Genomic DNA, 27,855 nt, shown 5'->3' with positions numbered 1-27,855 from the left:
TGGACTTGACAAGAGAATGAGACACGTCGAGAGTAAAAGAGTGGGAACATGGTTGGGGGGGGGGTTACACAGTGAGGGAAAGAGGACGAGTTTTTCAGCTCCTCTAGAGGGTTGGAATTCCTCCCGAGCTGTTCCCCCCATTTGGCAGGCACTTGTGAAAACAATTCCCCAGCTTTTAGTCACTCTGCAATCGCCATTTCCACTTTGGAGGGAATGAGAGTGAGAGGCGATTCCAGATAGACGGAACACAGAGAGAGAAAGAGAGAAGAGCTGTAATCGGGTTGGACAGATGCCGAGGCCAGTTGAGCGGTTGTGCGATATTAATATCTTATGAAGGCAGTCTGGCAGAGCAAGCTCACCGTCCTGTGTGGTTTTGTGTTTGTGTGTTGCAGCAGTGGCCATTGCAGTGGCTAAATGAAGAATCTGTGAACATGCGCGAGGGACGGACTCTACCTTTCACTTCGGTGACCTCCCCAGATGCTTTGGCCCAAAGAAAGATGGAAAGGACTGGGAAGAGTAAGACACTAAACTCATATCTAGTCCCCCACACTGTTTTACTTCACACTGTGTCATAAATGGAATAAAAGAGTTTGATTAAACTTTTTTCCTTATCCATAGCTCTCATTGCAGATCATATTTATGTGCAGTGTTAAAGACCAGGTTTTGAACATGACAAAATATTTTGTTTTTCCATTATACAAAGCTTCACTGTATGTGGAAAATAATGTGCAAGTTAACATCTATGTGCCTTCTGCTCCTGCTGAAGGAGACGAACAGACATTGTAAACAAACCTACTGCTTTTCCAGACTTGAGCCAAGGCTGCTGCACAGCACCCATTCAGTGAGCCAACAGGAGAGCCTGCATTACGCCACGTCGTTGAGCCTCTCAACCTTCCCTTTTGACCCCTCGACCTACAAGCACCATGACCTCTGAGCTGGAGAGTAGCTTGACCTCAATGGATTGGCTCCCCCAGCTCAGCATGAGGGCAGCCATCCAGAAGGCAGACACAGGACACCACCACAGCCACCACCATGGACACCATCACCATGGTCACCATCACGGGCACGGGCCTGGCAAGAAAATCGTGCACCTGGATCCAGGAACGACGCTGGACCAGGAGGAAGCTGCACAGCACAGAGATGGTAAACCGCCCTACAGCTACGCCAGTCTAATCACTTTTGCCATCAATGGCTCGCCACGCAAACGGATGACCCTCAGTGAAATCTACCAGTGGATCTGTGACAACTTTCCCTACTACCGAGAGGCAGGCAGCGGCTGGAAGGTAAGACAACAGAGAGAAACTGTGGGATTTGGGGTCTTTTCTACTTGGTTTGGGATCTGATAGCTGGTTCCAATTTGGGTCTGATTCCAGGATGACAAAAGACCTATATTTGCTAAGTACTCAAGGCTGTCTTATTGACAAATTTTTAACTTCTCCTCACTATTTTATGTTAAAAAAAGAGAAAAGCGCAAAACATTCAGGTTGCAGGATTCCCCTTTTTTGGCTGGTGTTTACCGTCATTTCTTCACTTTTGTTGAAATGACAACCATCAGCGACTACAAATGACAACACCTGTTGCTGATTAACTTCAATTCTCTAAATTACTTGAGTTGAAGAAAGAAATAATGCTCTCTAACACAAGTCTGTGATCACAATTGGACTGTGAACTGTTGCAGTTCAACAAGACGAACAGAGAGGTGAGTGACGTCAGTTGCAGTAGTTGGAATTAAAGGTCTTCACAGCTCCGCTCAGTTGTGAGGAACAGAGACTCGACCTGGGACCCAGGACCCAGATTTGAAATGATTCCAAATCACACTCAGTCAAATCAGGTCTGGTAGTGTCTCATTTTACTGCCACAGATCTTGGCTCTGTGCGTCAGCATGTCCTATACCCTAGTCGATCCGAATGGATCTGGGTGTACTTAGCTCTGATGACGTTGTTTGTTCTATATCACCACAGGAGAAAATATTTTAGGAGGTCTGAAGCCTATATGAAAGTAAATGTTATTAAATAACACTAACTCTCTGAAATTATTTTTCATGGAGGAGGTAGGACGACTGTAAGTTAGTCTCTGTCTGTGTGTCCTTCCCATTCTCTTGAACGTGACATCTCAGGAACGCTTTGAGGGAATTTCTTCAAATTTGGCATAAATGTTCGCTTGGACTCAAGGATGAACTGAATAGATTTTGATGATCAAAAGTCAGAGGTCTAGGTCATTGTGACATCGCGTCTCTCCCATTCTTGTGAATGCAGCTGGAGGGAGTTTGATTAAACCTAGCACAAACGTCCATTGGACTCATGGATGAAATGATTTGAATTTAGTCAAGGTCACTGTGGCCTCACAAAACATGTTTTTGGCAATAACTCAAGATTCATACACTTATTATGTTTTCTAACAGGATAAAATCATGAAGTGATGACATTCTATATCCAAAAAAGTCAAAGGACAACTTCACGGTGACATCAGAATGTTCTGCAAAAACACTTTTCTACCCATTACTCAACGCCATAACTCAGGAACAGAGGGGGAGATTGTGACCATATGTCCTGCAACTTGACTGGTTGGCAGAGGCGTACAACCGTGAGGCGGTAGCTCTAGTTGTAATTAGTTTCTATGACATTTGTTCTTATTAAATAGGACATTATTATTATTATTATTATATTGCTGCTCTTTTGACAGCATCTGCTTGTTAGTTGATTGGGTCAGTGTTGTCTCTCTCTTAGGGCCTGTTTGGGTTGACTACATTTTGGATTGCGTCTCTTGTGTCTGTCTACCTATGTTATCTTTATGTGCGTGGGATTGGGTAAATTTTAAACTTAAAACTCAATTTCGGGTCGGGTCAAACATGCCATTTATGCTTTCATGTGTACTGTATATCATAACAATAATTGAAACTCATCGGCGTAGTAGTTCTAAATCAGGACCACCAGTTTTGGAGCAAGTAGCTCATGATAATAAGATGTGCAAAAGTAAACAGGTGACAATTATTACTTCAATCATTCTCATTTTTAGGTCATAGGCACTTGTAATGGTTCTGTCTTCCCACCCAGCAAAAGGTGATTACAGATCTCAATTGAATCTTTTGAATTTAGTTATTAATAACTTACAAATGTGAAAACTAAACCTAGATTTGATAAATGATTGAAAAGAAATCGGATATCAAACCCTAACCCTATTGCTAGTGCTCAAAATTTAAAAATCTTATCCTGTTGTTGCCTTCAAGAGCACATAAACCTTTTAGTGAACCAGGAATGATTGACAGGTGCATTTCGTCTCATTCAGACGACATTATTAAATCATTATGTAAATGTAGCTATGCAAATCCTGGCTAATATGAGCAGAAAGGTGGCTGTGTTATTGGAGACAAATGAATAGATCCCTATGGTTGTGTCTTGGGGATTCTCTACCTTGTTAGTGAAGAAGGGGATGGATATAGTCCTTCCACTGACACATTGAAAAGGGGCTGTCTGCAAACTATCAACCAATTCATCTCTCTGAGAGCAGGAACATTTTTCTTTTTCTCTCATTATTTCTTTCTCTTTCACCTGCTATCTTCATCTCCCAAGCACTTAAACTCCACCGCCACCCCCCTCCTCTCTCCTTCACTCTCTTAGTCACTCACTCCTCTCCTCTCTTCTTCTTTCCCTTTCACGAACCTGTGTTTGTTCTCCGTCTATAATCTTCAAGACGCCATTCCCTGAGCAGAGATGTATGCCAGAAATGGAGACAAAAAGGTTATGATACAAGCCAGGTTGTGTTGGCAGAGCGTCTTACCTGCATGTAGGATTCAATCAATTAGTTTTCTGAGAGACGATAGGGTTATTTAGACCATTCAGGCTTTCTTTCACTGCGGCTCATGAATGCCTTTTCCTCCTGGCTGTATTTGGTTGCCAGGATGTTTTAGTATCCCATAATTGCACCTCTAGATTCATTGATTTGTGTGTGCGGCTGCATTCTAGTAGCATCATTAAAGCACTATACGGTTGGCATTGTGGTTTTATTTTTACATGTTCAGGCATTTGTCTTCGGTATCAGTGCAGGGACTTTGTTGCAAGATACATAACCCAAAGTTGTCTCGCTTTCCACTTAGGCCAGGACCGTACAACGGTATTTGACAAAATATATTTTTCAGACTACAGTCACTTTTAAAAAAACTGCGAGACTCTTAAGCTACTCCAACGATAAGCTCATTCAATTTGTCTTTTCTTCTACTGAGATTGTTACAAATAAAGAGAAATAAAGTGTGACACAGATGACACATTTCTTTGCTATTCTTTGAGAAAAGGCTGTAGACTTTTGGTTCCCGGATGACCCGACTGAACACAGAGGGGCTTGTTTTATACCAGCCATGGCTGTCACAGGGAAAGTTACATAAGTCTGGTTCATTCCAGTTCAGGTGATTGCTGTCAGCTGTACACAGTGGGACGCAGACACAGAAATTGTCTGGCTGCCACATTCTGCAGACATGGTCGGCTCACACATGTACACACTTTGAAATGTGTGTTTTCCGAATGTAAGGACTCAAGGCGAACACTTAAGCTTTCAGAAATCGCCTCATAAGTGGTCCGCTGCGCTGCTTCCTTCAGCCTCTGCCACATGTGTGCACAGACATACACAAGCTAGTACACCAACAGAGAGACTCAGGTAGGCAGTGTACGTGTGCAGTCTACAGATTACACATGGGGAGCTCAGCAGGAGAGGAGATAGGGGTGGGTGGGGGGGAGACTGTCAGAGAGCAGAGGAGAGTTTTACAATCCAGCACACGCACTCCGTCTGCTCTGTATGATAATGTGAGAGTGCAGGAACAGCAGAGTTGAAACCAGGACATCACACGGTCATACACACTCACCAAACGCGCACACACACACACACACACACACACACACACAGAACAGATTCCATCCTTGCTAATCACACAAATTCTTACACTGGTCAAACACCATAAGCTCACTGCATGTGTTGCATCTATACACAAACACAGAGACACGCACGCACCTTAAACGGCCAATCTAGTTGGCTGTTATAATCATGTAGCTTTCCAAGCTCATGAGATTTATGTGTTTTAGCCTGATTTTAATATGGAGAGCTCTTTTTATCTGACAAGTAATGATGAGAAGCTTCCTTGGGAGCTGTGGAGGAGGTTAAAAAATCTGTAACAAAAAAGTCACAAAATTAAACAGCACATGCATGATAAGCCATTTGTTTATGGAGCTTGTGGACGCTTCTGAATTCCTCTTGTGTAACATGCGTGCATAGCGTTTCTTAACGAAAAGCAGTAAACTGGAGTGGAATGCAAACAGTGTTGCATCAGGCTGCGTCATTCTAGCATTATTTGTATCTCTGGAGCGGCATTATCTCTCTTATGTTATTTTCCATCCTCTCCCTCTCTCTGTCTGTGTCCTACACTGTGCTCTGCTCTACTTTCCCATGCCCTCAGCAGCCCCCTCACAGCCCCTTCACACTCACGTGTCCCTCCACTTTAGGGTCCACCTTTACCACAACTCGTAATGAGCACTTAGTGGGAGACCAAAGCCACAAAGGGGTTTCTCTTTCTTGCGCTCTGTCTTTGTCTTTTATTTGTCAGTGTGTAACAGTGAGTCATCTATAATAAGATCAGTTTCTGGTATTTTGAGAATGTGCAATCACGATTTTACTCTAAAAATGACCTTCAACATCTCCCCTACAGTATTCTTTGTTTAATGTTTAATGTTTTGTCTTAATTAGCTTTTATTTTATGCTGTTTTCCACCTTGGTCGATAATAAAGTTCTTTTCTATTCTCTTTACTTGTATTCTGTTAAGTTATGAGATAAGTCAGTTAGTGAATTGAAAAATTCTGATAAAGAACTTACTTTGTTAACCCTTTATCAAACAAAAATGCTAAACATTCAGTGGTTTCAGCTTCTCAAATGTGATGATTTGTTGTTTTTGTCAGTTTAATATAATTGTAAATAGAATATACAGTATTTGGGGTTTGGACTGCTGGTTGGACAACACAAGCAATTCAAACACGTCACATGGCTCTGGGAACTGGTGATGGTTATTTTTCACTTTTTTTTTTTTTACATTTTAAAGACTCATTGATTAATCAGTTAAAATGAAAAAAAATCTTTATATATTGCTCTGTTCTGTTCATGTTGAATATAATGATGGGAGATGCTGGTTATTGAAATCTTATCTCACCATTATAATATTGAAATGTGAAGGCCTTCCCCTTATTTATCACTCTATAAATGCAGTCAAGACCTGTATCTTCAGCAAATGGTTTTTTGCAGTCTGTGCTGACTAACCTGCTCTCTTGCTACCCCCGTCGCCTCAGGCTATCTCCCATGCAGCCAGGCTAATTGCCTGCAAATTAGCAAGGCCTAATGTGACGTTGTAAAGGGCAGCGCAACCGCGATGGCCTTTGGCCTCTGGCTGAACAGCACGTCACAGGCAATCACCTGATATGAATCAGCGCTGGGCCATTTATCTGGCTCCCATCCTCTCAAGCCTGCGCTGTGGGAGATCTGCGACTGAGAGCAGTGGAGGTCGGTGCACAGTGTCAAGTGTACTTACATATGTGGAGGAAGGCTGTTGTCTTTGGCTGCTCGGAGTCATTATTTGGCTATAGCTGCACCGAGGCTCCTGAGCTTGTGTGTGTGTTGAAATTTGAGTTGTGATCCAGCCTTGAGATAGTCTTTAGAAGATCTGTAGAAAACCGTGTGTAGAGTGTGTGTCTGTGCATCTACAATATGTACATGTGTGTAGCTTTTTGTACAAGATGATGTCTTTATGTGTCTGCAGGGTCAGTTTTGTGTGAGCAGCTGCTTTCTTATGTCTATCTGTGTGTCGCTCTAAGTGCGTGTTTGTCTGTATTTTCCAGAGTCTGATAGTGGTGACTGAGAAAATGCCACAGCTGTCTATTTGTTTTATTGAGTCTCACCTCTGACTGTGTGTTTATTCCCTTGTCACTAAGTAACACATACAGAACAGCTACATATACCCCAGCATTCCAGTTAACATGTCATGTCTGCTCTCCAGATGTGTGTGTATAGGTTTCAAGGTTATAGTCTCCCTCTTGACATTGTTAGAAATATATAATATATACAGTATAGATTTCCTGTAATTCAAATTAAACCTTAACTCAAAAATCTTTTTTGATACTTTGCTGTCAGAGCTGATAACTGATTTAATCAACCAATTAAAATCTTGCATTTTAGCAATTTAAAAAAATAAAAATAAAAATGTAACACTGTCATGATCACATTGGAAACCTAAATAAATTATGTATAGGCAAGGCAAGGCAAATTTATTTATAGATAGATTCTGAGGGTAGAAAATACACTGATTGATTGTCCAAAATTTACCATTTTACAGTGAGCATATTCTTGATCATAAAGATTGTAATTTTGTTGCACAGATATGAATGAGAAAAACAAGTTGTCATATACTGTGCTTTTTGGGAAAAAATGTAATCCTTCTGTAATACCAAATCGTCAACAAGTGGTGAAATATAATCATCATGTCCACTTCAAAACATCTCATAACAATTTCACAGACTTTTCCAGGAATAATTTTAGTAAGCACAGGGTAGAGAGAGGATCTAAAAAATTAGACATTTTGTTCTGCTTTAACATCTCAGGATATATATATATATATATATATATATATATATATATATATATATATATATATATAATTTTTTTTTAATTATGAAAAACTGAGTATTTTTCTAATTAACTCTAATTAAACTTGTATGTGAAATACTGCTAGAGCTTTTAATTACATACTAATCACTAATAGCAGTGTCAGTATTAAATTCTTAATTAAAAGCGAGGAATTTCTCATGCTATCTCCTTGAGGATTTGGCACCCACCCAGCAACACATTTCCCTCTCTAACCAGCCAGGCCTGTAGCACTCTCCATATGGCTAATAATAGGCTTAAGGCTGGTTTCCCTAGCTCTCTGGAATGCAACAATTATACCACAGAATGAGCTTATGCGCTAGTCCCTGGGTTTATATCCCGCAAAGAGACATGGGCTTGTCAGACCCTAAATAACATCGGAGTATTTCATAGAACAAAAAAAGGAATCTGTAGATGTATTTTTTCTGGCTTGACAAAGTTAGATGCCCTGCTCAAGTGTGCGCGGTGATATGCGGCAGTGAAACCCGTGTGGTGCTTTTTAAGGAAGGCTGGTCCAATACAATGGACAGCTGTATCATCACTCGATTTGCATTTAAGTATTTTGACCTAAAGAAAAGTCTGAACCAAAGCAGATTTCGTCAGTGATTGTCAGTTGTGAATGACTTATAAAAATAAATAAAAAGACAGTGGAAGTATTGAACTAACTTAAAAGGGTAACTTTGGTACAGTACAAACAGTACAGTACATAAAGAGACAGAAACTTCCTCTTCTGCTGTCGGCAGTTTAGCTTATTTGTGCCCTGAACACCATCACTGCAGTCAAAAATATACATAGTTTACATGTGGAAGGGACATGCCCCCCTCACTGGAACTTTCAGGTTGTTTTTGTAGAGATCTCTGTCCAAACTGAAACATCAAAACAAGAGATGGTTAAACTTCAGAACTAACAATTCCTTTGTTCTCATATACATACCAAATCTGTATTTTATGATCGTGAGGTCATTTGACATAATACAGACAATGACAACACCTATAACTCTATCAGTTGTATTGACATTTTAAACACAGAGAGGGTTAAGGGTGACAGAAATCTGGCTTTTTAACTTTACGTTCACACACTCCTGGACTGTATCTGAGCAGGCTTACAATATAGTTTTTGAAAAAAGCTCAGTTCTTTGGTGAATAAAATGCCAGCCAAAGTGGAGAGAAAAACTTGTTTTCAGCTTTAGATGGCTTAGCGTGCATTTTTTTCTCTACCAACTGGCTATCCATTGCAGTTTCAGTGGTTATGAACCAAGCACACACCTGACCAGCTCAACACAAGTAACCTCCGTGTAGCTCAGAAACTCGCTGTAAAATCGTATCAATTTGATCAGGTAAGAACAATAATGATAATAACAATAACATAATAATAATAATAATAATAATAACATTATTGGGATTCACAGTACACCCAGAGCACTTCTTCCTACCTGTCCTCCTTCCTTTCCTTCCTCAGTCCCTGCTCACTCGCCAACTCTCCCGGAAAGCTGCTGACAGAAACTGTCACTTCGCCACAGTGTTCTGCTCGACACAACCAGCAGCAGCAAGTGTGCCACCATGACCTCTTGCTGCTCGCAACCTAATTTGGCCTCTGTGTTATTTTTAAAAAACTATATTAAAGAAACAGCTGAAAAGATTTGTCGTTCGTAGTCAGTTGCAAGATGAGAAATCCTACTGATGTCACAGAGATACGATGGTAGCCAATCAGTATTTCTAATGTTTGGTATTTTGAGTTAGTACCAGTTATTACCAACTTGGAGGTCAGGACCTCTCAAAGACTCACAATATAAAGTCAAGGGGTCATGAGAAAGTAATAATTGGGTGTTTTCTGATAATCTTTGCTTTTTTATTGGGAAGGACTGGATAGTTTTACTTCTTCAGGCCTCTATTTAACGTAGAAATATTTAACGAAACAGTCTAAGACAGGACCAACATGTTTTGGTTGAACTGCTCACGACTCATATACCATTTTTTGATAATGGTGGGAATTGTCTTGCTGAGCTGAGCCACGACCAACTGTAAATACTTGTTTACCTTGATGACATGTTGGACTGCAGGTGTGCAGGTTTGCTCTGCATGAAAAAAGGCAGCCCTCTCACCACATTTGAATGGAACCCATTGGCGAAGCAGGGATACCAATGCAAAGGGGGATCCGGTGAAACAACGCAGGGTTGCCTGGCAAAAAAATTGAACCTGGGTCAGCTTTTGTTCCAACACCACGAAAAGTCAACTGAAAAGGTGCTGCACTGGCCAGTCAAATGCATGCAAGCGCACATTCTTGTAATGTTACCAGACTATTTCTACAATTTACTTCATGATTGTCATGACGAATTACCACTATGATAACTGTCCAGAGCTGTAAAATATTAGAAAATGTGTGTTTTTGGTGTCTGATGAGCATTTAAACGAGTTAACTGAATTATTACTCAAAGTGGGCTTCTTGGATCGTAATTTATTGTCTCACCTTAAAACAAAAGATACCTGAAACAACATTTCTCCAGAAATTCATCCCCCCATGCTGTTTTAACGAAGGACTGATTTTGGTCTGAAAGCTGCAGTTCTGTCTGCTCTTATTTCATCTTAACACCTCACTGGGTCTGTTTCTGCTTGTACTTTTTAGTGGCACTGCTAACAAAGCTCGGCTAACTTGATGATAAACACATTACATTTCCTATAGTTGCTTCACAGTAAATGCTGGTTTACAGGTAGATCCAGCTGTAAAAGTACTGAGACCTTTTCTCTAGTTACCAGTACAGTCACGTGTTGTTGTCTGAGTAGGACCCATAATGTTTGAGAGGGACCACAACAGTATGGCTTGGCACTGATATCCCTGGCTGGGAGGATGCAGTGGAAATGCATGGTTTCATGGCTTGTTGCATCTCTGGGCAATAATTAAAGCAGACCGACCTGGGCCCGTGGAAACTCAAAACTAGACATATGTAACCTGCGACAAGGGCTTGCAAGTAAACATTGCTCTACATTTAAGGGTCACAAGCCTAAAATGTGTAACACAGCTGGGTTAGGACACATTGCAATCTATCAGGGCCTGCTGGTTGGAATGATAGACTGTTTTTTAGTATATTTTTATTGTTTTGGAGCTTCTTACTTGATCCCCAAAGACAGCAGTAACCCCACTTTCACCTTGTCTGAGATGTTATATACACACACACACACACAGTCACACACACACACACACACACACACACACACACACACACACACACACACACACACACACACACACACACACACACACACACACACACACAGTCACTCATGCCCTTTCTCTCTTTCGCTTTCCATTCTTCAAACAAATCTGTGACTAGCTTCTGGTACACTGTATAACATGCATGCATATATACACGCATATTCACACGGATAAACAGGTGTGTAGCCTATTATTGCTCAAATTCACCTGCACAGGGCCACACACACACGTGCCTGCATACACACTGGGGCAGGTGCATGCACAAGCAAAACTGAAATGCAAAGAGCTGCACGCTCGCACACACATTAAGCACAAACTCCAGTGTATAAACACATACTGCATAGTGCCACATACACCCCTCATCTTATAGCTGACTTGTGTGAAGTACTTCTGTGAGGGAGTGAAGAGGGCGGGGGAAGGGTCCATCAAATGAAATGAATATCTATTAGATGGGGGTTTGAAGCAGTGACTTGTATTCAACCCCGCATTCTCACGGAGCGTCTGTCACTCCGTCACCATCAGGATATAATAAGGCGTCTCGATGATGTATAGAACCCAGGGGACTTTCACATCTAAGACACCTGTCCATATGTGCGCGTACCTCCACACTCCCTCTTCCAGCTGACTCGAGCTCTTTATTTCTTTGTGCCTCTTGCACCCTCCCTCCTCGCAGCTCCTTCTTCTCTGCCTTACCTTCAAACTTTACTACATTTTACCCTTTCTTTACGCACTGTATGGGCTGAGCTGAAAGTTAATAAAATTTTTCACGTGTCTCTTTTTCCAAATACGCCCTCCTGCTCTATCTTCCTTCTTTTTCTCTTTTCACACTGTTCTCTATCTCTTGTTCTGTCTGTGGGCGCACAAGGACTACCTCGTGACACCACAATACATTCATCCTGAAAGGCATGGCAGAGACTCTCCTGAATACTGCTGCGTGGGTGTTTATTTGTGTGTGTATGTCAGACTCCATTGGTGCTCCATAGGTTAATACCCTGGCCAACACAACCACAGAAAGGAAGGGCTCCTGTCTTACTTTGTAGAGCCTCCCAGGCTTCCTGTTACAGCTTGCCAAGCCAAATTAGTGAATCTACTTCCAAACAAAAACTTTAGGATGCACAGTTTATCTTTTCCTCTGAGGCTCATCCATCTCAAAAACCACAATGGTCCATTATGTTGTCTTATTTAAATTTTTCTTCCATTAGTGCGTTTGTTTTCAGCTGGCCTGTTATTTCTTTCTTTCATGGGCTAACTGAAAACTTTTACTTAAATGCCATCTTGTAAATTCTCAAATACAGTCCAATTGTATTGACTAACTAAGCTCTAAGTGTATGTTTATCACCGAAATGTTACTTGTGAGTTGCAGTTGACTTTCCTCCTTACATTTTCATGCACATAGGCTAATATCTGTGAACCAGATATTGTCTAACAGTTTCTCGTCTGATTAATCAACTGGGAGAGTTTCATGCCCATATAAGCGCTGGATTGCTCCAGCTCTAGGTCACCTTACATTTTCTCTGCAGAAAATGAATGGGACTGTTACTTTTGGAAAATTTGCCTCGCAAAAAGATTTCCTCCCACTTTTCAACTCTATACCAGTTGGGCTGTATGTTTCCAGTGCGCCCAGCTTCACTAACTAACCATTTCAGTGTAATCAGCATTGTTTTGTTAAAAGGGGACAAGTGTTGTTGCTCCACTTATGACACATCACTTCTCAAGACTGTTTAATTCAGCTCAGTGCCATCTCTCGTTGCCCCTTTGTATTTAACTCAGCTGCCATGACCCAAATCTTCCAGACCTACCCACTTATGTAACTTCAGTCTTCTGTGACCTGTTTCCTTGGTGTATCTGCACATTCACACGCAAAGACAGACACTGCTTCCCACCTATAGCCAGAACATCCTTCTGGCTGTTTTGAACCTGCACAAATTTTAACCTCTTCAACCATTTCTGTCAAACTTTAACCTCATCATTCTTTCTTTCATCACTTTCTCTGCCTGATCCACGCACAGATATATACACATGTTGGTCTCTCTATGGTTGTGAGGACACTCTTTGACTTAATGCATTCCCTAGCCCCTTACTGTAACCAAGGACTGGCCAAAATCTCCTGACAATGATGGTTTTGAGCTAAAATGTGTCCATACTACCATATAAACGCATGTGTGTATACACACACACACACACACACACACACACACACACACACACAGAGGGTTACACTCCCTTCCTCTGTCATTCGTCTATACCCAAAAGCATGTTTCCAGAACCTGAGTATTTGTCACACATCACATTTTATCACATTGCATTTTGTCAAAAAGTCATCCATGCTTATCAAGCACGCCTTATGTAACTAACCTCCTCAAGTCCAGGATGCTGCACCCTATGTTAAGGAGCACGAGCAGCAGCACCCACTACCAAACACACACACACACACACACAAAAACAGTATATACTGTATACAGTGTACCACACATACATGTACAAAGACTCATATATCTAATAATAACGGTAAAAAACAGTTGTTTGACCTTATTTTTCTTTGGCATAGCTCATAATATCCAGTCTCTAAAAATACCCTGTCAAATCAGGAAGCATTATTATTAATTGCACATGTATAGTAGATCGTACAATGAATGGTTGCAGGTGAATTCTAGTCTTCACTCAAAATGATATACACAGTGTAATTAAGTATAAATACACACTATGATTTAAACAAAACAAATATTAATTTCTGATTTAGTGCCCTGATCTGTCTGTGTGATACAGCAATAAAATGTATTTTCAAGTTTCTGTTGTCATTTAATCACCGATTTTAATTGTTTCATTATTAATTTGGACTGCTGAATCGTGTTTTACAATAACTCAATATCAGTATTTCATAACGATTACTGATAAGGATTTTATTTAAAAACACAAGAAATAATGAGATTAAATTATTGCCCAACACAGTATCACAATTTGTTAGCTTTTTTTATTATTAAATTTAAACTCTTAATGGCCAATACTTTATCTAATGTCTATGAGTATCAAAGATACACTGTTCAAATACCTAAGTATTTGAACAGTGACACAATTTTCGTAATTTTGCCTCTGTATACCACAATGGATTTGAAACGAAGCCATGAAGATGTGAATGAAGTCTAGACTTTCAGCTTTAATACATAGTCCCTCATTTTCAGAGGCTTAAAAGTAATTGGACTACCAACATAATTATACATATGGATTATTTTTAATACTTGGATGAAAATCCTTTGCAGTCGCTGACTGCCTAAACTCTGTAACCCATGGACATCCCCAAATGCTGAGTTTCCTCCCTTGAGATGCTTTGCCAGGTCGTAACTGCAGCCGCCTTCAGTTGCTGCTTGTTTGTGGGTCTTTCTGCCCTCAGTTCTGTCTTCAGTAACTGAAAATCATTCTCAGTTGGGTTGAGGTCAGGTGACTGACTTGGCTATTGTAGAATATATTCCATTTCTTTACCTTGAGAAGCTCTCTGGTTGCAGTTGTAGAATGTTTTTGTTCATTCCATCTGTACTGTAAAGCACCATCCTATCCGTTTTGCAGCATTTGGCTGGATCTGAGCAGCTAGTACACTGCTAGTACACCTATACACCGCTGAATTCCTCCTGCTGCTTCTATCAGCAGTCACATCAATAAACACCAGTGACCCAGTTCCATTGGCAGCCATACATGCCCGTGCCATGACACTGCCTCCACCATGTTTGACAGATGATGTGCTATGCTTTGGATCATGAGCCGTTCCTTTCCTCCTCCATACTCTTCTCTTCCCATTATTTTGGTACAAGTTTATCTTGGTTTCATCTGTCCAAAGAATCTTGTTCCTGAACAGTGCAGTCTAATCTGGCCTTTCTGTTCTTCAGTGTTACCAGTTGTTTCAGCTTGTGGTTATCCCTCTGTATTTACATTCAGACTTTAACAATGATACATCTACCTCCTCGAGAGTGTTCTTGACTTGGCTAGATGTTATGAAGGGTTTTTTTTCACCAAGGAAAGAGTTCTGAGCTCATCCACTTTCCTTGTCTTCCATGGTCTTCCAGGCGTTTTGGGTTTGCTGAGCTCGCCAGTACATTCCCTCTTTTAAGAATGTACCAAATTGTTGACTTGGCTACTCTTTAAGTTGTCATGAAATGACGAGGGAACAGGCCACACCTCGCCAGGAAACTGATTGTCAGTCAACTTTCCAATTACTTTTAAGCCTCTGAAAATAAGGGACTATGTATAAAAATGGCTTTAATTCTTAACGGTTAATGCAATTTTTTTGTTAAACCACTTGAATTAGAGCTGAAATTCTACACGTCAGTTACATCGATTATAGGTTAATTTCAAATCCAGTGTGATAGTGTCACAGAGGCAAAATTAGGAAAATTGTGTCACTGTCCAAATACTTATGAACCTAACTATATATGCTTATTTCAATAATTACTGCATCTGTCCTCTTAGATTTGTAGTACAATTTAAAATTTTATTTTGGAATGTTTTATGTTGTATTTTTTGGGCTGAGCTTGTTCTAGAGTTTGAGCTTAAAAGGCTAAAGCTTTGTGTACAAAAACTGGTATTGCATGAACATACATGAACAAACACAAACACACAGACATTGCTCTTTTTGTCATTGGTTTGTCTGGACTGCTGCATATAGTGAAGACAAGCACTGATTTACTGTATTTACAGTAATTTTCTTCTGTGGAAACAATGAGTGTATTTAATGTGTTTTTATCTTCATGCCAAAGGTATTTGGCTAAACCAGTAGTCTTCTTCAATGTCCTTCCTACGGTCATAAAACAAACACAGATGCTAGTGACTGTGTGATCTATCAGCTAGTGGGCAGGAATGGCATGGCCCCAGCCCAGCCCAGTAAGCTCATTAATCAGGCAAGAAGAGGAGTGGGTGGAAGGAGGACACAGCAGTGAATCTCATTATCTTACTTCACAGCGCCACTAATCAGTACATTTATTGATGACGACCATTCCCATTCAGTGAGAGGAGATTGTAGAACATGTAGGAAAGAAGGCAGTTGTGCTTATGTATCCACATGTATGATACGTGCTTTCCGAATGGAAGGATAGTCTCCCTTCTCACTACTGCTATTTATATACATAAAGACATACACACACACACACACACACACACACACACACACACACACACACACACACACACACACACACACACACACACTGCACATCAGATGTTTAGCATTGTCACTGTGATCATGTTAGCATTGATGTCAAAGCACATTTTTTCCTATAGATACAACCTCTCAAAGACACTAACATGGCTGTAAGACTCTTGGTCTTGTTTTATAATCTATGTTTTTTTTAGTTTATATTGATGTTTTGCATAGCTGTAATTGCAAAGCACACTACAGGAATAAAAAGTAATGGATAAACAAACACACATGGGACAAACATAGCAGGAATTAGGTCAGCAATATATAGAGTGGTAGTAAGGTTGCAAGCCACAAGCACAACTTGTTATATCCTTTTTCAGTTTTTTTTTTTTTTCTTAATAAAATTTATGAGCAAGTAGATTTGTGCAGCAAGTTTTAACTCTCAAACATGGTGGATCCATGATTTCTTCCAAACCAGGTTTGACAATACCTTTTTTCCTGGCATCATGGGGCACTGACAAGTAAAATTCACTAATAATTCTTAAGTGATCTAATTAAATATGTTTTAATTATGCCACACCATTAACACTGACTATTAATATCTTAAGGAAATTTATTAGATGTGAAAACATATGTTGTTCAGTACCCTTACATTACCAGTGGTTTGGGTTACAGGGTGTTAGTTTTTCTGCACATGTGGTTCACTAATCGTAAAGGACTCACTCATGAGGAAAGCAAGCTTCCCGTGCCCCAAACCATCCTAGAAATAATACTTAAAACTCCAGATTTACTGAAAGGGGACAGTTTCTGACTCCACACTGCAGGGAAAACGATTACTAAACTTGATGACATGAACAAATTTAGGCCAATAAAAGATTTTTAACATCTGCATTGGTAACTTTTCAGTACACCGCCCAGCCTCAACATTGAACACACATGCCTAAAAGTGAAAATTGCCAGAGTGCGCAAAGTCTGAAATATGCAGGGTTGTGCAGACATTACAAGTAGCACACAGGTGTGCAAAAACTACTCGGGTAATAAAAAAAATATTGTGATGTAAATTAAGGTAGGTACAGTAGGTAGAGGTTGGCAAAGTTAGACGGCCTTGCTGTTGAACTGATGGGCAGACTTGATGTTAATGGTGGACCATCACCTCCCACGGGAAACTTTTTTGGAACAGAGGGTTGCCTTTGTGTGCCAAGCTGGTGGCAGTCCTCTTTGCCTTTTGCGTCTCCTGACTGTCGCGTGTTTCCTTGATGGACGGCCGCAAACAGCCAGTGACCCGCTACGTAGAGCAGCCGGAAACTGCCGGAGTTTTTCTCTGGGAGGAGCAGGGCGAGGAAGAGGTAGACCAAGCTGTTATGGAATGCAAGAGACAGAAAGAGAGTGAAGGGGGTTGTTGTCGGGGAAACAAAGCCAGTGTTGAGCAGTGGGAACCACAGAAAGGGAGAAGAGAAATTCCTCCCATCCCTCTGTCTTTTCCCCTCCTATTCCCCAGTGGTATTAATTAACAGCAGCAGATGAGTGGAGAATGGGAGCCTGAAGGGAGACTAGGTTCATGTCAGGTTAGCCTACGCTGTTGCGGGCCGTCTCTCTCTCTCTCTCACATGTGTACACACACACACACACACACACACACACACACACACACACACACACACACACACACACACACACACACACACACACACGCGCAAACAATATGAGGTGGTACAAATTGTAGAAGTGTCAGCTACCTTTCATTACAGCCAAAACTGAATTTGTTTCATGCTTCAAAATGGTGGAGTTCTCATAAAGCCCAATTTTAACACCCAGTTTTAGCTTGAACACGCCCCTTCACATACTCAAATAATCCATTCAAACCCAGAGCACACCAGGCTGGGACACCCCACAACCACTGACAATCACGTCCCCCTCACAACTCTGACAAACCGTTGCCCCAGCCTCTCTCTGTTGACGCTAAATGCATTCCAGCCACCTTTCTCAATTGTCTGTCTCAGTTGTGTCTGTCAGAACGGATTTGCTTCAGTTACAATCAATACAGCTTTTGGCTCAACATTGTAACCAGTGGAAAGTGGAAGACTGCTCTACTTTCAAGTATCTTAACTAATCAAGATCAAGACGGTGGTCCAGAACCAGACTTGTTAGACGCTCTAGCAGAGGTTAGCAATGCTCTGACAGATGCAGCAGAGACTAATAAGAGTACCAGGATAAAGGATGTAGTTGGGACAATGTAGATTTGTCCCAAACAAACACTGTATACTACTACTAATACTAGTATTACTGCTTCTCTTGGCTGCACATTCTTGCTGTCTTTGCAAAATATACGCAGGTTTAAAATGCTTCTGAGCAGTTCAACCAAAGCAATTTTCCCTTCTCGGACTGTGTAAGGTTAAAACTAGCTAGTATTTCACAAGAAAAAGGGAATTATTAGAGAGAAGTCCAAAAAAGTAAACATACATTTTGTGTATGGAAGAAATATTTTTGACTCCTCAGATTTATCTTGTGACCTCTCTGGGGGGTAAATGTAATTTTACTTATTTGAAAAAGTGGATTAAGTGGGTTTACTAAATATGTTTTATCCTGTCTTTTCTTTTCTCCTGCCTTCTCTCTCCCTTCCTTTCTCTCTCTCTCTCTGTTTCTCTCTGTCTGTCACTCCCTGCAGAATTCTATACGACACAACCTGTCCTTGAACAAGTGTTTTCTCAAAGTGCCTCGCTCCAAAGACGACCCTGGAAAAGTAAGTATTTCCTGAACAATGTAATGTGACTGAAAAGCTCAGCTTGAATTATGGTGTGACACACAATGAAAATTCAAACCTATTTCAGCACGCTTACAAATAAGGCAGAGGCTACGGCGATTACTTTTCACGTGTTTAGTCGCCGTTGTGCTGCATGTGTGCACACATTTGTGTATAAGTGCACCCAGAGACACCCGTATTCACTTGTTCTACTTCTTTGTCAAACACACACACACAGTGTCTGCACTTAAAAGCAATTTGTAGCTCCATAACCGTCTGTGCTGAATTCCTAATGCTTCTTTCTCTGTTTTCTGCGGCTCTTCCGATATTGATTCTGCCAAGTAATAATGTGGTACAGGGAGTAATGAATAATAAGTATATGTAGGTACACTCCTTCAGATGCGAGGCCATTCACGCATCTGTTATGCTTTATTAGGCTCTGTTTCTTTCTTTCTCTCTCTCACACACACAATCAGAGGAAGCTTGAGATATGTTTCACCACTGTGACTACTTTGGTTAGGAAGCAGAGTTGCCGCGGCCACTTCAACAACTTGTCAAGTCCTTGTTTGTGCTGAATAGGAGGAATTGCTCAGACGGAGAGAGTATATAATTACAGCTGATCACTGAAGCTTGTCTTTACAAGATTTTTTAATAAAAGCTCAAATGTCTGCATTTCAACTCATCACGGGGTTAATGTGAGAAGCAATCCACCACTTCTACAGAAACTGACAGGCCAAAACTTTTCGTGGAGCTTTCAAAACTGCTCATTTTGTGTGGGGTGGGGGTGTCTCCAGGCTGCAGGGATTTTGGAGCCATTGAAAAATGAATTAGGGGAAGAAAGTTTAAATAATTCAACCAAAATCCTTGGGCTTGAGGGGAGGCCTATAGTCTGCAAAGACACAAAAAGAGACCCCCCCCCCCCATTAGCCTGAATTGGACCTGACCAGCACCTTAACTCAAACTGTGGATCGAAGTGGTCGATACCTCAGCATGGGGGGAGGTCATGTGTAGAGAAGTTGAATGTACATGCTCTGTTTGAAGCCATAGAGAGAAGGGAGAAGCTAAATCATGCATGTGCTAACGTTAATTGGCTGTGTACTGTTCAGTGATGTGGGACTGAGAGACAGGGGGAGGAGAAGAGGCAAGGATGGGGGCGGTGGGGAGCAGGCCGCGTGTGTGTGTATGTGTGTGTGTGTGTGTGTGTGTGTGTGTGTGTGTGTGTGTGTGTGTGTGTGTGCGCGTGCGTGCGTGTGTGCGTGTGTGTGTGTGTGTTGCCTAGATGAACCTCCTGAATGCAGTCTGCAGCTTTGGACCTCCTTGGGAGGGAAGAGGAAAAATGAAAGGGAGAAAAAAGAAATCAGACCAGGAGGAAATCAAGGACCTAAAAGCAATTGATTTCCTCCTCTCTCATTGTATGTGTTTACTTTGGAGGCTTCTGTGTTTTAACATTGTGTATCAAAAGGATTTCAGTGGATTTTCTGGGGAAAGGGAGCAGGAGCATGCACCACAGGAAAACTAAACCAAGAGAAAACTGATTGGATACAGAGCTGGAATAACAACAGATACATTGGTTTTATCGGATGCAAGGTACATCTATCTATTGCACTTTTTTTTTTTGTTCAGTGACACTAGGTTCCCCCTATTAGAGGGACTGAAGCAGCCTCAGCAGTCTTTTTCCACAGAAGTTAGAAAAAAGAAAATGAATACTATCCACAGATACTTTAACATCAGAAACCGATAAAAATGATTTAGAGATTGTGAATATAATATATGTGGATATAACTCTGGCACTGATATAAATTGACAGATAATAGAGGATAGTGAATAATACAATATACATTTAAATCTACCTTCCTTAACTATAACATCATCTAAAACAGCGGGCAAAAATTACTGTGCAAATGAATAAAGTAGTAAAATCAAACTCGAAATAATGGCCGCCCAGTTAGGTCATTATTTACAGTAACAGTTTAAAGATAAAATTGTTTCCTCATACAAATATCCGGGGATTCATATTGATATGAACTTGAACTGGTGTTTTTTTTCCTCAGGAAACTAAAGTTTTTTTGAGGTCAGTAAGAATCTTTTAAATGTTTTCTATCAGTTTTGTGGCCAGCACCTTGTTTTATGTGATTGTATGTTGGGTTAATAGCATTACTGCCAATGATAAGAACTGGATTAACAAGATTATTAAAAATGCTGGAATATTTTGAATACTGTTTCAGTAGAGAAGTTTTTGGAGGAAAGAACCAGGAGAAGAGTTCAAACCAGACTTAAGTTGGAAGGTGGTCCGGTTATTAATGCAAGGATGCTCCAAAGATTTAGATGGTCTTTTGAGCCCACAGTTGTGAAATTTTTGAATGACGTGTGATACTTGTTTGTTTCCTGAGATATGGGTAGTGTTTATAGGCTGACAGATACTGGATTTTCGAGGCTGATAAACATATCAATTTTGGGAGATTAAAAAAATTGATAAAGATATATCAATGCATCCTGAGTGGTACACAGATGAAAAAACTTGTCAGTGCTCTCTGGTGCACAGAATATTTAATTGAGACATCGTTTCTAAATGACCTCAGAACTAATTTGGCATTTCTTTACTGCAATTTCTTGATACTTACAGATATATGTACTGATACCGATATACCTGCAATAAACAATCGATAAATATCGATATATTCGTAAGCCAATTTATCAATCTAGCTCTAGTGTGCGTTTGACATAAATCATTAGATTTTGTTTTAGATTTTGTACTGTTTTTGCACCTATTAATATTTAAGGTTTCAGTTTGTTGCCTGTTTTACTAATCCCGTATTCAGGATCACTTATGGCTGGCTGTTCATTTTATGAATTGATCGACTAAATAAAGTGTTTCTTAATTATCTACTAGACAAGGTCCTGAGCTGCCCTAATCACCTCCTGGAATATGTGTTAGTTTATGTGTTAGTGTCTTCCTGTTGTGGCACATTGGCTTTTATAAATTGTCTGCTATAACCTGTCCGACTCAAACCTACAGAGCAATCAAAAGTATTGGAGAAATACACAAGCAGCTTCCACCGAACACTTAGGGGACTTAATGGCTTGTTTTTTGTTGGGGTCACTCCTCAGGGTTCCTACTGGGCCATAGATACCAATCCTAAAGAAGACACAGTACCCAGCAGGCCAAAAAAGAGACCGCGATCTGGAGAAAGGGTAAGTACCGTAGCCATAACTTGAAAACTCCTGCTTTTGATACTAAAGCTTGTTTTTTAAAAAGCCTTATAATGTGGTGGTGGTACCACTCAGCTAGTATTCAACTGACAGCTCTACAGACATCTTTAAAAAACAATAATCTGACCTTAGTTTTTTAGATTCCATTTCCAGTGTTACTTTTGGCAGCTGGTTTTGGTTTAGTTGTATTCTTAGTCTTTTGATTAAAATGTGATTAGTTTTAGTCAAATTTTAGTTATTTGATTTTTGTTAGTTTTAGTCTAGTTTTATCAACAAAAACTAAAGACGTTCTAGTCTAGTTTTCACATGTTAGTCTCATTTTTTACATTTTTAATTTTGATTTCTTCAGTTCATTTTGATCTTTGTCAAATCTGTTTCTTTCAAGAACGGGGGGTGGCAGATAACATGACTGACAGACTCATAACTTAGCAACGTGTTTCTCCTTAACAGTAGTGCAACAGGTCAAGTGGCTAAATCATCTTCTGAACAGGAGATATTTTGGGCAGAAGAGGAAACTGTTTTACTAAATCAGGAGCTACAGTGTGTGATTCCACAGATGCAGACTTTGTAATAAAACTTGTCCATTCGTCCGTCTTTTAGTTTTTATTCGCTGACAAAAAATGTAATCCAATTCGTCATAGTTATCTTCGTTTTCAAAGGTTACTCTTTATTTAGTTTTAGTCTTGATTTCGTTGTGAGAAATAGGTAATCAATGAATATTTTTGTTCTAGTTTTCATCATCATCAAAGGAGCAAAAGCTGTGATTTTGCTGACAATGTGAGTATTTTCTGAGAAAGTGTTCATGATGTAGCAGTGTGAGAAGACACATGAGCAGAAAAACAAGAGATTGGGAAAAGCTGCTCTGTACACCTGAAGTGTTACGGAAATGTTTGTGTGTACACTAGTTTTGCACGGTGTACCGCAATACACCGTGCCGTTAAAAACTGCACCATACCTCATTTTATTAGTACCGATACTTTAAGAATGACAGTTTTTTAATAAGAGCTGTATTTCCTGAATTGGGTCGTCGTGTGACAGCGGGGCAGCGTGCTCGTGTGTGCAGGGCTCTGCTTCTATTCACCATGAAAGCGACAAACGAGAGGCATGGCTGCAAAAATCCAGTTCTCTTGCCGGCCCTCCGCGGCTCGTCGACAGAGCAGACGCACAAAGCAAAATACGGCATAATTATGCTTACATAGCCAACAGTCAGGGCAAGCAATCGGAGTTTGACGAGGCAATTAAGGGCAATGATAGCTGTTTGGCTTTATCTTTTTAGCTGACTTACCAATGTAGCAAACATCTCTATATGCAGTCATATATGCATCATCTATACTTCAGAATTTATATACTGTTACTGAGCAGTTTTATGTAAGACAACAGTCTTTCACTCCAAAGCCACATGGCCAGCTACCTGCTTGACCATGGTACTAATTAACCTATCGAAGGAGAGACTGAAACACGCAGGTTCTTCTATTGCTTGCTTTGTTAGTTTTTTTTGTTAGTTTTTTTTTTTTTTTTCTTGTTGCATGTTACCCTTGTTTGAAGAGTCTCTATTCAGCTAATTGTCTACTATATCAGAAGATGATTTGGTTGGTCATTGAATAGGATCTGTTTTTATTATTGTTCCTTTCTTAAAGCTGCAAAAATAGCAAAAGCATCAGCTGCATCATGCACCTTTTTCCTGGCTGGGTTGCACAGGCAGGATGGTACTTGCTTTGTAACATTTTGATTGAAATGGACTCACTTATTACAGGACCCTCTCCTGCAGCAGAATGTAGAAAAAAAAATCCCTGTTTCTGACAGAAGTACCCAATCTCCAGTACATGTGCCATTTTCTATATGCCATAACCCGTAACAGAATTACAGCCTGTTGTCTCAATTAAACAATGTCATGATTGTACATTCACGCAGGTGTCAGGTGCGTTTGAATTACATGTTAATACATGTTAACCACAGGCTCCTGGATTTATGGTTTTCCAGATACCACAGAAACAGCAAGAACAAGCTACAAAATGGAACAAAGTAGAATAGCGAGAGCAGAGAAGTAGGAATGAAAATTGGTTTTGGGAAATTGATTGACAGCGGTTGAGGCTATAAATATAAGTAACCTTGCATCAGCTCGGCAGAATGCAGCTGCTGCTCAGTCATTAATTTGAGGATCTGAATACAAAAGCGGTACAGAGTGAACGCCATGATGTATCACGCGTCTTACATTACCTCTGTCTGCCTGCATCTCTGTTGTTTTGACTCTGCCTCTGACTAGTGTATATTTTGTTTTTAGTTTTCTCTCTCTTTAGCAGCTGATTAGCACACTCATAACCAGTGTCGGTTCAATGACTGAAATTTCAATACTACTTTCAAACCAGACTAGCAGATTCAGTATTCAATGCATTAAACAGATTAAATTCCTTTTTGACTGTCATTGCAACTGAGCTTAAATGAACCGATAACTGTGCTCTAACAAGAGAAAGAAGATACATACTATACATCTCTATGGGAGTAAACAAACAAAAATAATTAGATGCTGCGGAGCATTTCGTGGCCCACCACTACTTTGATTGAATCTAAGTCCTCTTAAAAAGTTTAAAGAAGCCCAGGCATTAAACTTTTATACCTGCAGAGTTAACATTACCAAACGCCCTGCGGAAAATACAACAAAGATAAAATAAATAGAAAACATGGTATAAAAGTGATGTATTGATAAATAATGACATCTGGTATCAATACCTAGACTTCGGGTAGCATGACAATACTTCCCTCAGCCAAGGTTGCCAAGCCAAATCTCTATGTATCTACTGTAATGCAGAGTCTTAAGGCAGCATTAGTTTAACAAAGTTTAAAGTGTGAGTCAAAAGGAATCAGTGAAATCAGCTGGTGTAGTGGACCAAGCATTAGTAAAACTGGACAAAAATGACGTTTGATTATTCCTTCTAAAAAAAACAAAACACATTCAAATAACTATTTTTGCGCATTATATCCATAAGAGGGCGAACCAATACAATGAGAGATATAATTACCTGGGCCCATATTTTCGAGATGTGCCCTCAGGTTGCTAGTGCTGGAATGGTATGCTAACTGTAGCTTACATACGTAGCTTGCATCCAACTTTATCTCAAGGTTCCACATTTTTACCGTCTACTGACGAAAATCCGAAATATTTCCAAATGGGGCTTTTTAGTTTTCTCAGAGTGCAGCCCACTCTCTCTGAGGCTGAATTGCGCTTGTTGTTGAATTACTCGCTCGTTTTAGCTTGAGCTACACATCATTTTCAGTCAGTGAAAATGACGCCGTTTGACTCGTGTCCTTCATGCGGTGCATTCAGTGCAGTGGCCAAGGCCTAAGCGGAAACTTGCGTGGCAGACAGCCGCAGTAGAGCTGTTTTGTTTTCACAATATTAATTTTCACAATCAGATGTCTATTTTTTTTTTAGTTTTTTTTTTACAATTGGATTATATAATCGAATTTAGAATATTTGTTGACAGCCCTACCAAGCAGAAGATCAGCTGCATGGAAACGTCATGAGTAAAGCCTATTTCACAAGGGAGCTTTATCTTGCATACTGTAGATCCCTGTATCCAGCAGCTACCCCACTGAGGTTTTTCTGAATGTACACCCAACTATCTTTGTTATTACACTAAAGAGAACCTGAAGAGTCTTTATTCATTGTGCAGCACAACTGGTCATCTCCTTTCTTTTCTCATCCTGTGTCTCTGTCACTTGGCGTGCATCTTGATCATTATCTTTCTGTTTGTGTTGTTTATTTGTCTGCCACTCTCTCTTCCCTCTCTGCCTCTCTGCCTGTATCGCTGCTTTGGCCTCTCCTCTCCGGGGAACTCAGGCAGGCGTGGGGCAGCAAAGTGTACAATCACAGTTGCTCATTGGAGTGAGAATTGAGGTAAAACGGGGGGGTGAAAGAAAAGATGCAGGATAAAAAGTGAAAAAGACATGAAGGTAGAGAAAGCAGAGAGGAAAAAGTCAAGCTGCAAGGGGAAGGAGGGGAAAAAGTAAGAGGGACAGGAGGGAGGAGGGAGAATATTCTAGGCTTGTGTTCCAGTTAATTACCACAGAGGGCCCCGGGGCTGCCATTAGACATATTTTCTTCACCAGCGATTTTTTTTTATTTTTTATTACAAACATTAATTAATTCAGAGGCTTGTCATCTCGTCTTACATGGATGGGCCTTTCGACCCCTTTTCTTACGCCTCACTTGCACCGCTGGCAGACACACTGTGGGCTGTCACATGGGCTAAGGAGAAACAGGGTGGTTTTAAGTGGTAAGATTTATAGCAGTGTTACCGCCTAGTAAAAAAAAAAAAAAAAAAGGTGAGGCTAAATATGTCGTACTGTTTCTATTGGGGTTTTGTTGCACCCAGGCTACACAGTCAAAGTCTTTAAAGTCTCCTGATGACAGCATCTGTGCAAATGAAAAGATTTGAAGTTGGCAGCGAGGCTCAACGTCAGCTGCATAAATGCATTGTATAAATGTGTAGACAGGCAGCGTACATTTAGTTTAATACCTGCGTCTCCGGTGCCCTTAGCATAATCACTCTCTTTCATTTCCTGTATGCCTCTCTGTCTGCCTGTCTGTCTGTCCGTCACCACTCAGTTATCTCACTACCTATTCTTCCTTTTCTCCCCCCTTCTCCCTCAAGCCTTCCTCACTCCTCTCTTCACCTCTCCGTTGTCTTCTTTTTAAGTGCCTCCACCAGGAAACCGACAACCCGTTTCGCTGGGAGTTTATCATAAATTAAAGATTGCATTGTTACCAACCAATCCTCTTACTGTAAGCAGTTTGGGAAGGCAGGCAAGCTGTCTTGAACCCTGAAAGGAGTCAAACAAGGAGAAAAAATATCATCTTTTTTTTTTTTTTTTTTTTTTTTTTTGCAGGCATCAATTTAGCCCCTCATCGATTTTTGAATAGTTCCTTATATCCCCACACTCAGTTAACCCTACTTTCGTTCTTTGTCAGGACGGCAAAAAATGAACTTCTGCTGAATACATTTTAGATATGTGAATAATGCATGAGAATGGCTTGATTTATCTTATCAAGTGCAAGTGATGTGTCCACTTTCCAGGCTGTTTAAGTGTGCGGTAATTTAAATGAAGTCCTCAACTAGTTCATAAAGTTGGAGCCTGGGGCACGGTGGTGATTCAGGTGTCTCAGTACAGAATCATGAACTTGCTGCGTTCAGAAAATTCTCATAACCTTTGTCACATTTCATTTCCTTCCTTATTTTTACTGCACTGATTGGAAATGCTGCATATTTCCAATCAGTGGAGAACATATTTGAACATCTTTTGCATATTAATTAATAACCAACACTTAACAGTTACCGTTGAAAAAGTATTTGTGCACCTATTCCTATTTTACCAGGCTCAACTCCACATGATAATAGAAAGAAAACTCTAAAAATACTACATATAGTACTACACTATAAAATACTTAACTTACCTATTAAATGCCACAACCAGTGATGCAGGCCCACCTCTCATTGATTGACACCATTGTCATTAGTTTTTGGCTGGACTGCAACAGCGGGGCCATCCCTATAAATGCAAATGTCTTTCTCTCTGTCTGACTGTCTGACTGAGCGACTCAGTGGGTGACCGACTGACTGACTGAGTGATAAAGTTCACACCACTGGTCAGCCGGTCGAGTGTGGGAGTTTCCCCATTGGCCGTTGCTCTGTCAAAATTAACTGGCGTGAACAGAGCAACCCTTTTGCGACTTTTTTTCACAAAAGCACCTAGCAACAAATGTAGCGACTTTTGGGACAAACTTTAGTTACTTTCCGTAGAAGAGTCACCACCACTGGCCCACAAGCGCGAGGTCAGGCTTTCCATCTGCAGACACACCTCTCTATGCATCTCTTTCAATTGACCACACGGCAGCTGACAAGGA

The 27,855-nt window shown here is 40.5% G+C and overlaps 1 protein-coding gene across 8 annotated transcripts in view; it reads left to right on the top strand.

Annotated features, from left to right (window-relative positions):
- Nucleotides 1–27,855, top strand: part of LOC120804279 (forkhead box protein J3-like) — a 66,084-nt gene that overhangs the window by 11,609 nt on the left and 26,620 nt on the right. For all 8 annotated transcript variants that reach the window (XR_005709428.1, XM_040153632.1, XM_040153631.1 and 5 more), the window contains exons 2-5: nucleotides 393–516; nucleotides 808–1,283; nucleotides 18,669–18,743; nucleotides 21,852–21,935. Coding sequence is in view for 7 of the 8 variants with exons in the window: in XM_040153632.1 (XP_040009566.1) it covers nucleotides 924–1,283; nucleotides 18,669–18,743; nucleotides 21,852–21,935 (519 nt within the window). In the remaining variant the exon portion in view is untranslated. The remainder of the gene's footprint in view (nucleotides 1–392; nucleotides 517–807; nucleotides 1,284–18,668; nucleotides 18,744–21,851; nucleotides 21,936–27,855) is intronic.

Source organism: Xiphias gladius, chromosome 18 (genome assembly GCF_016859285.1).
Source record: "Xiphias gladius isolate SHS-SW01 ecotype Sanya breed wild chromosome 18, ASM1685928v1, whole genome shotgun sequence".
Taxonomy (NCBI): domain Eukaryota; kingdom Metazoa; phylum Chordata; class Actinopteri; order Istiophoriformes; family Xiphiidae; genus Xiphias; species Xiphias gladius.
This window is presented reverse-complemented; position numbering and strand designations above follow the sequence as displayed.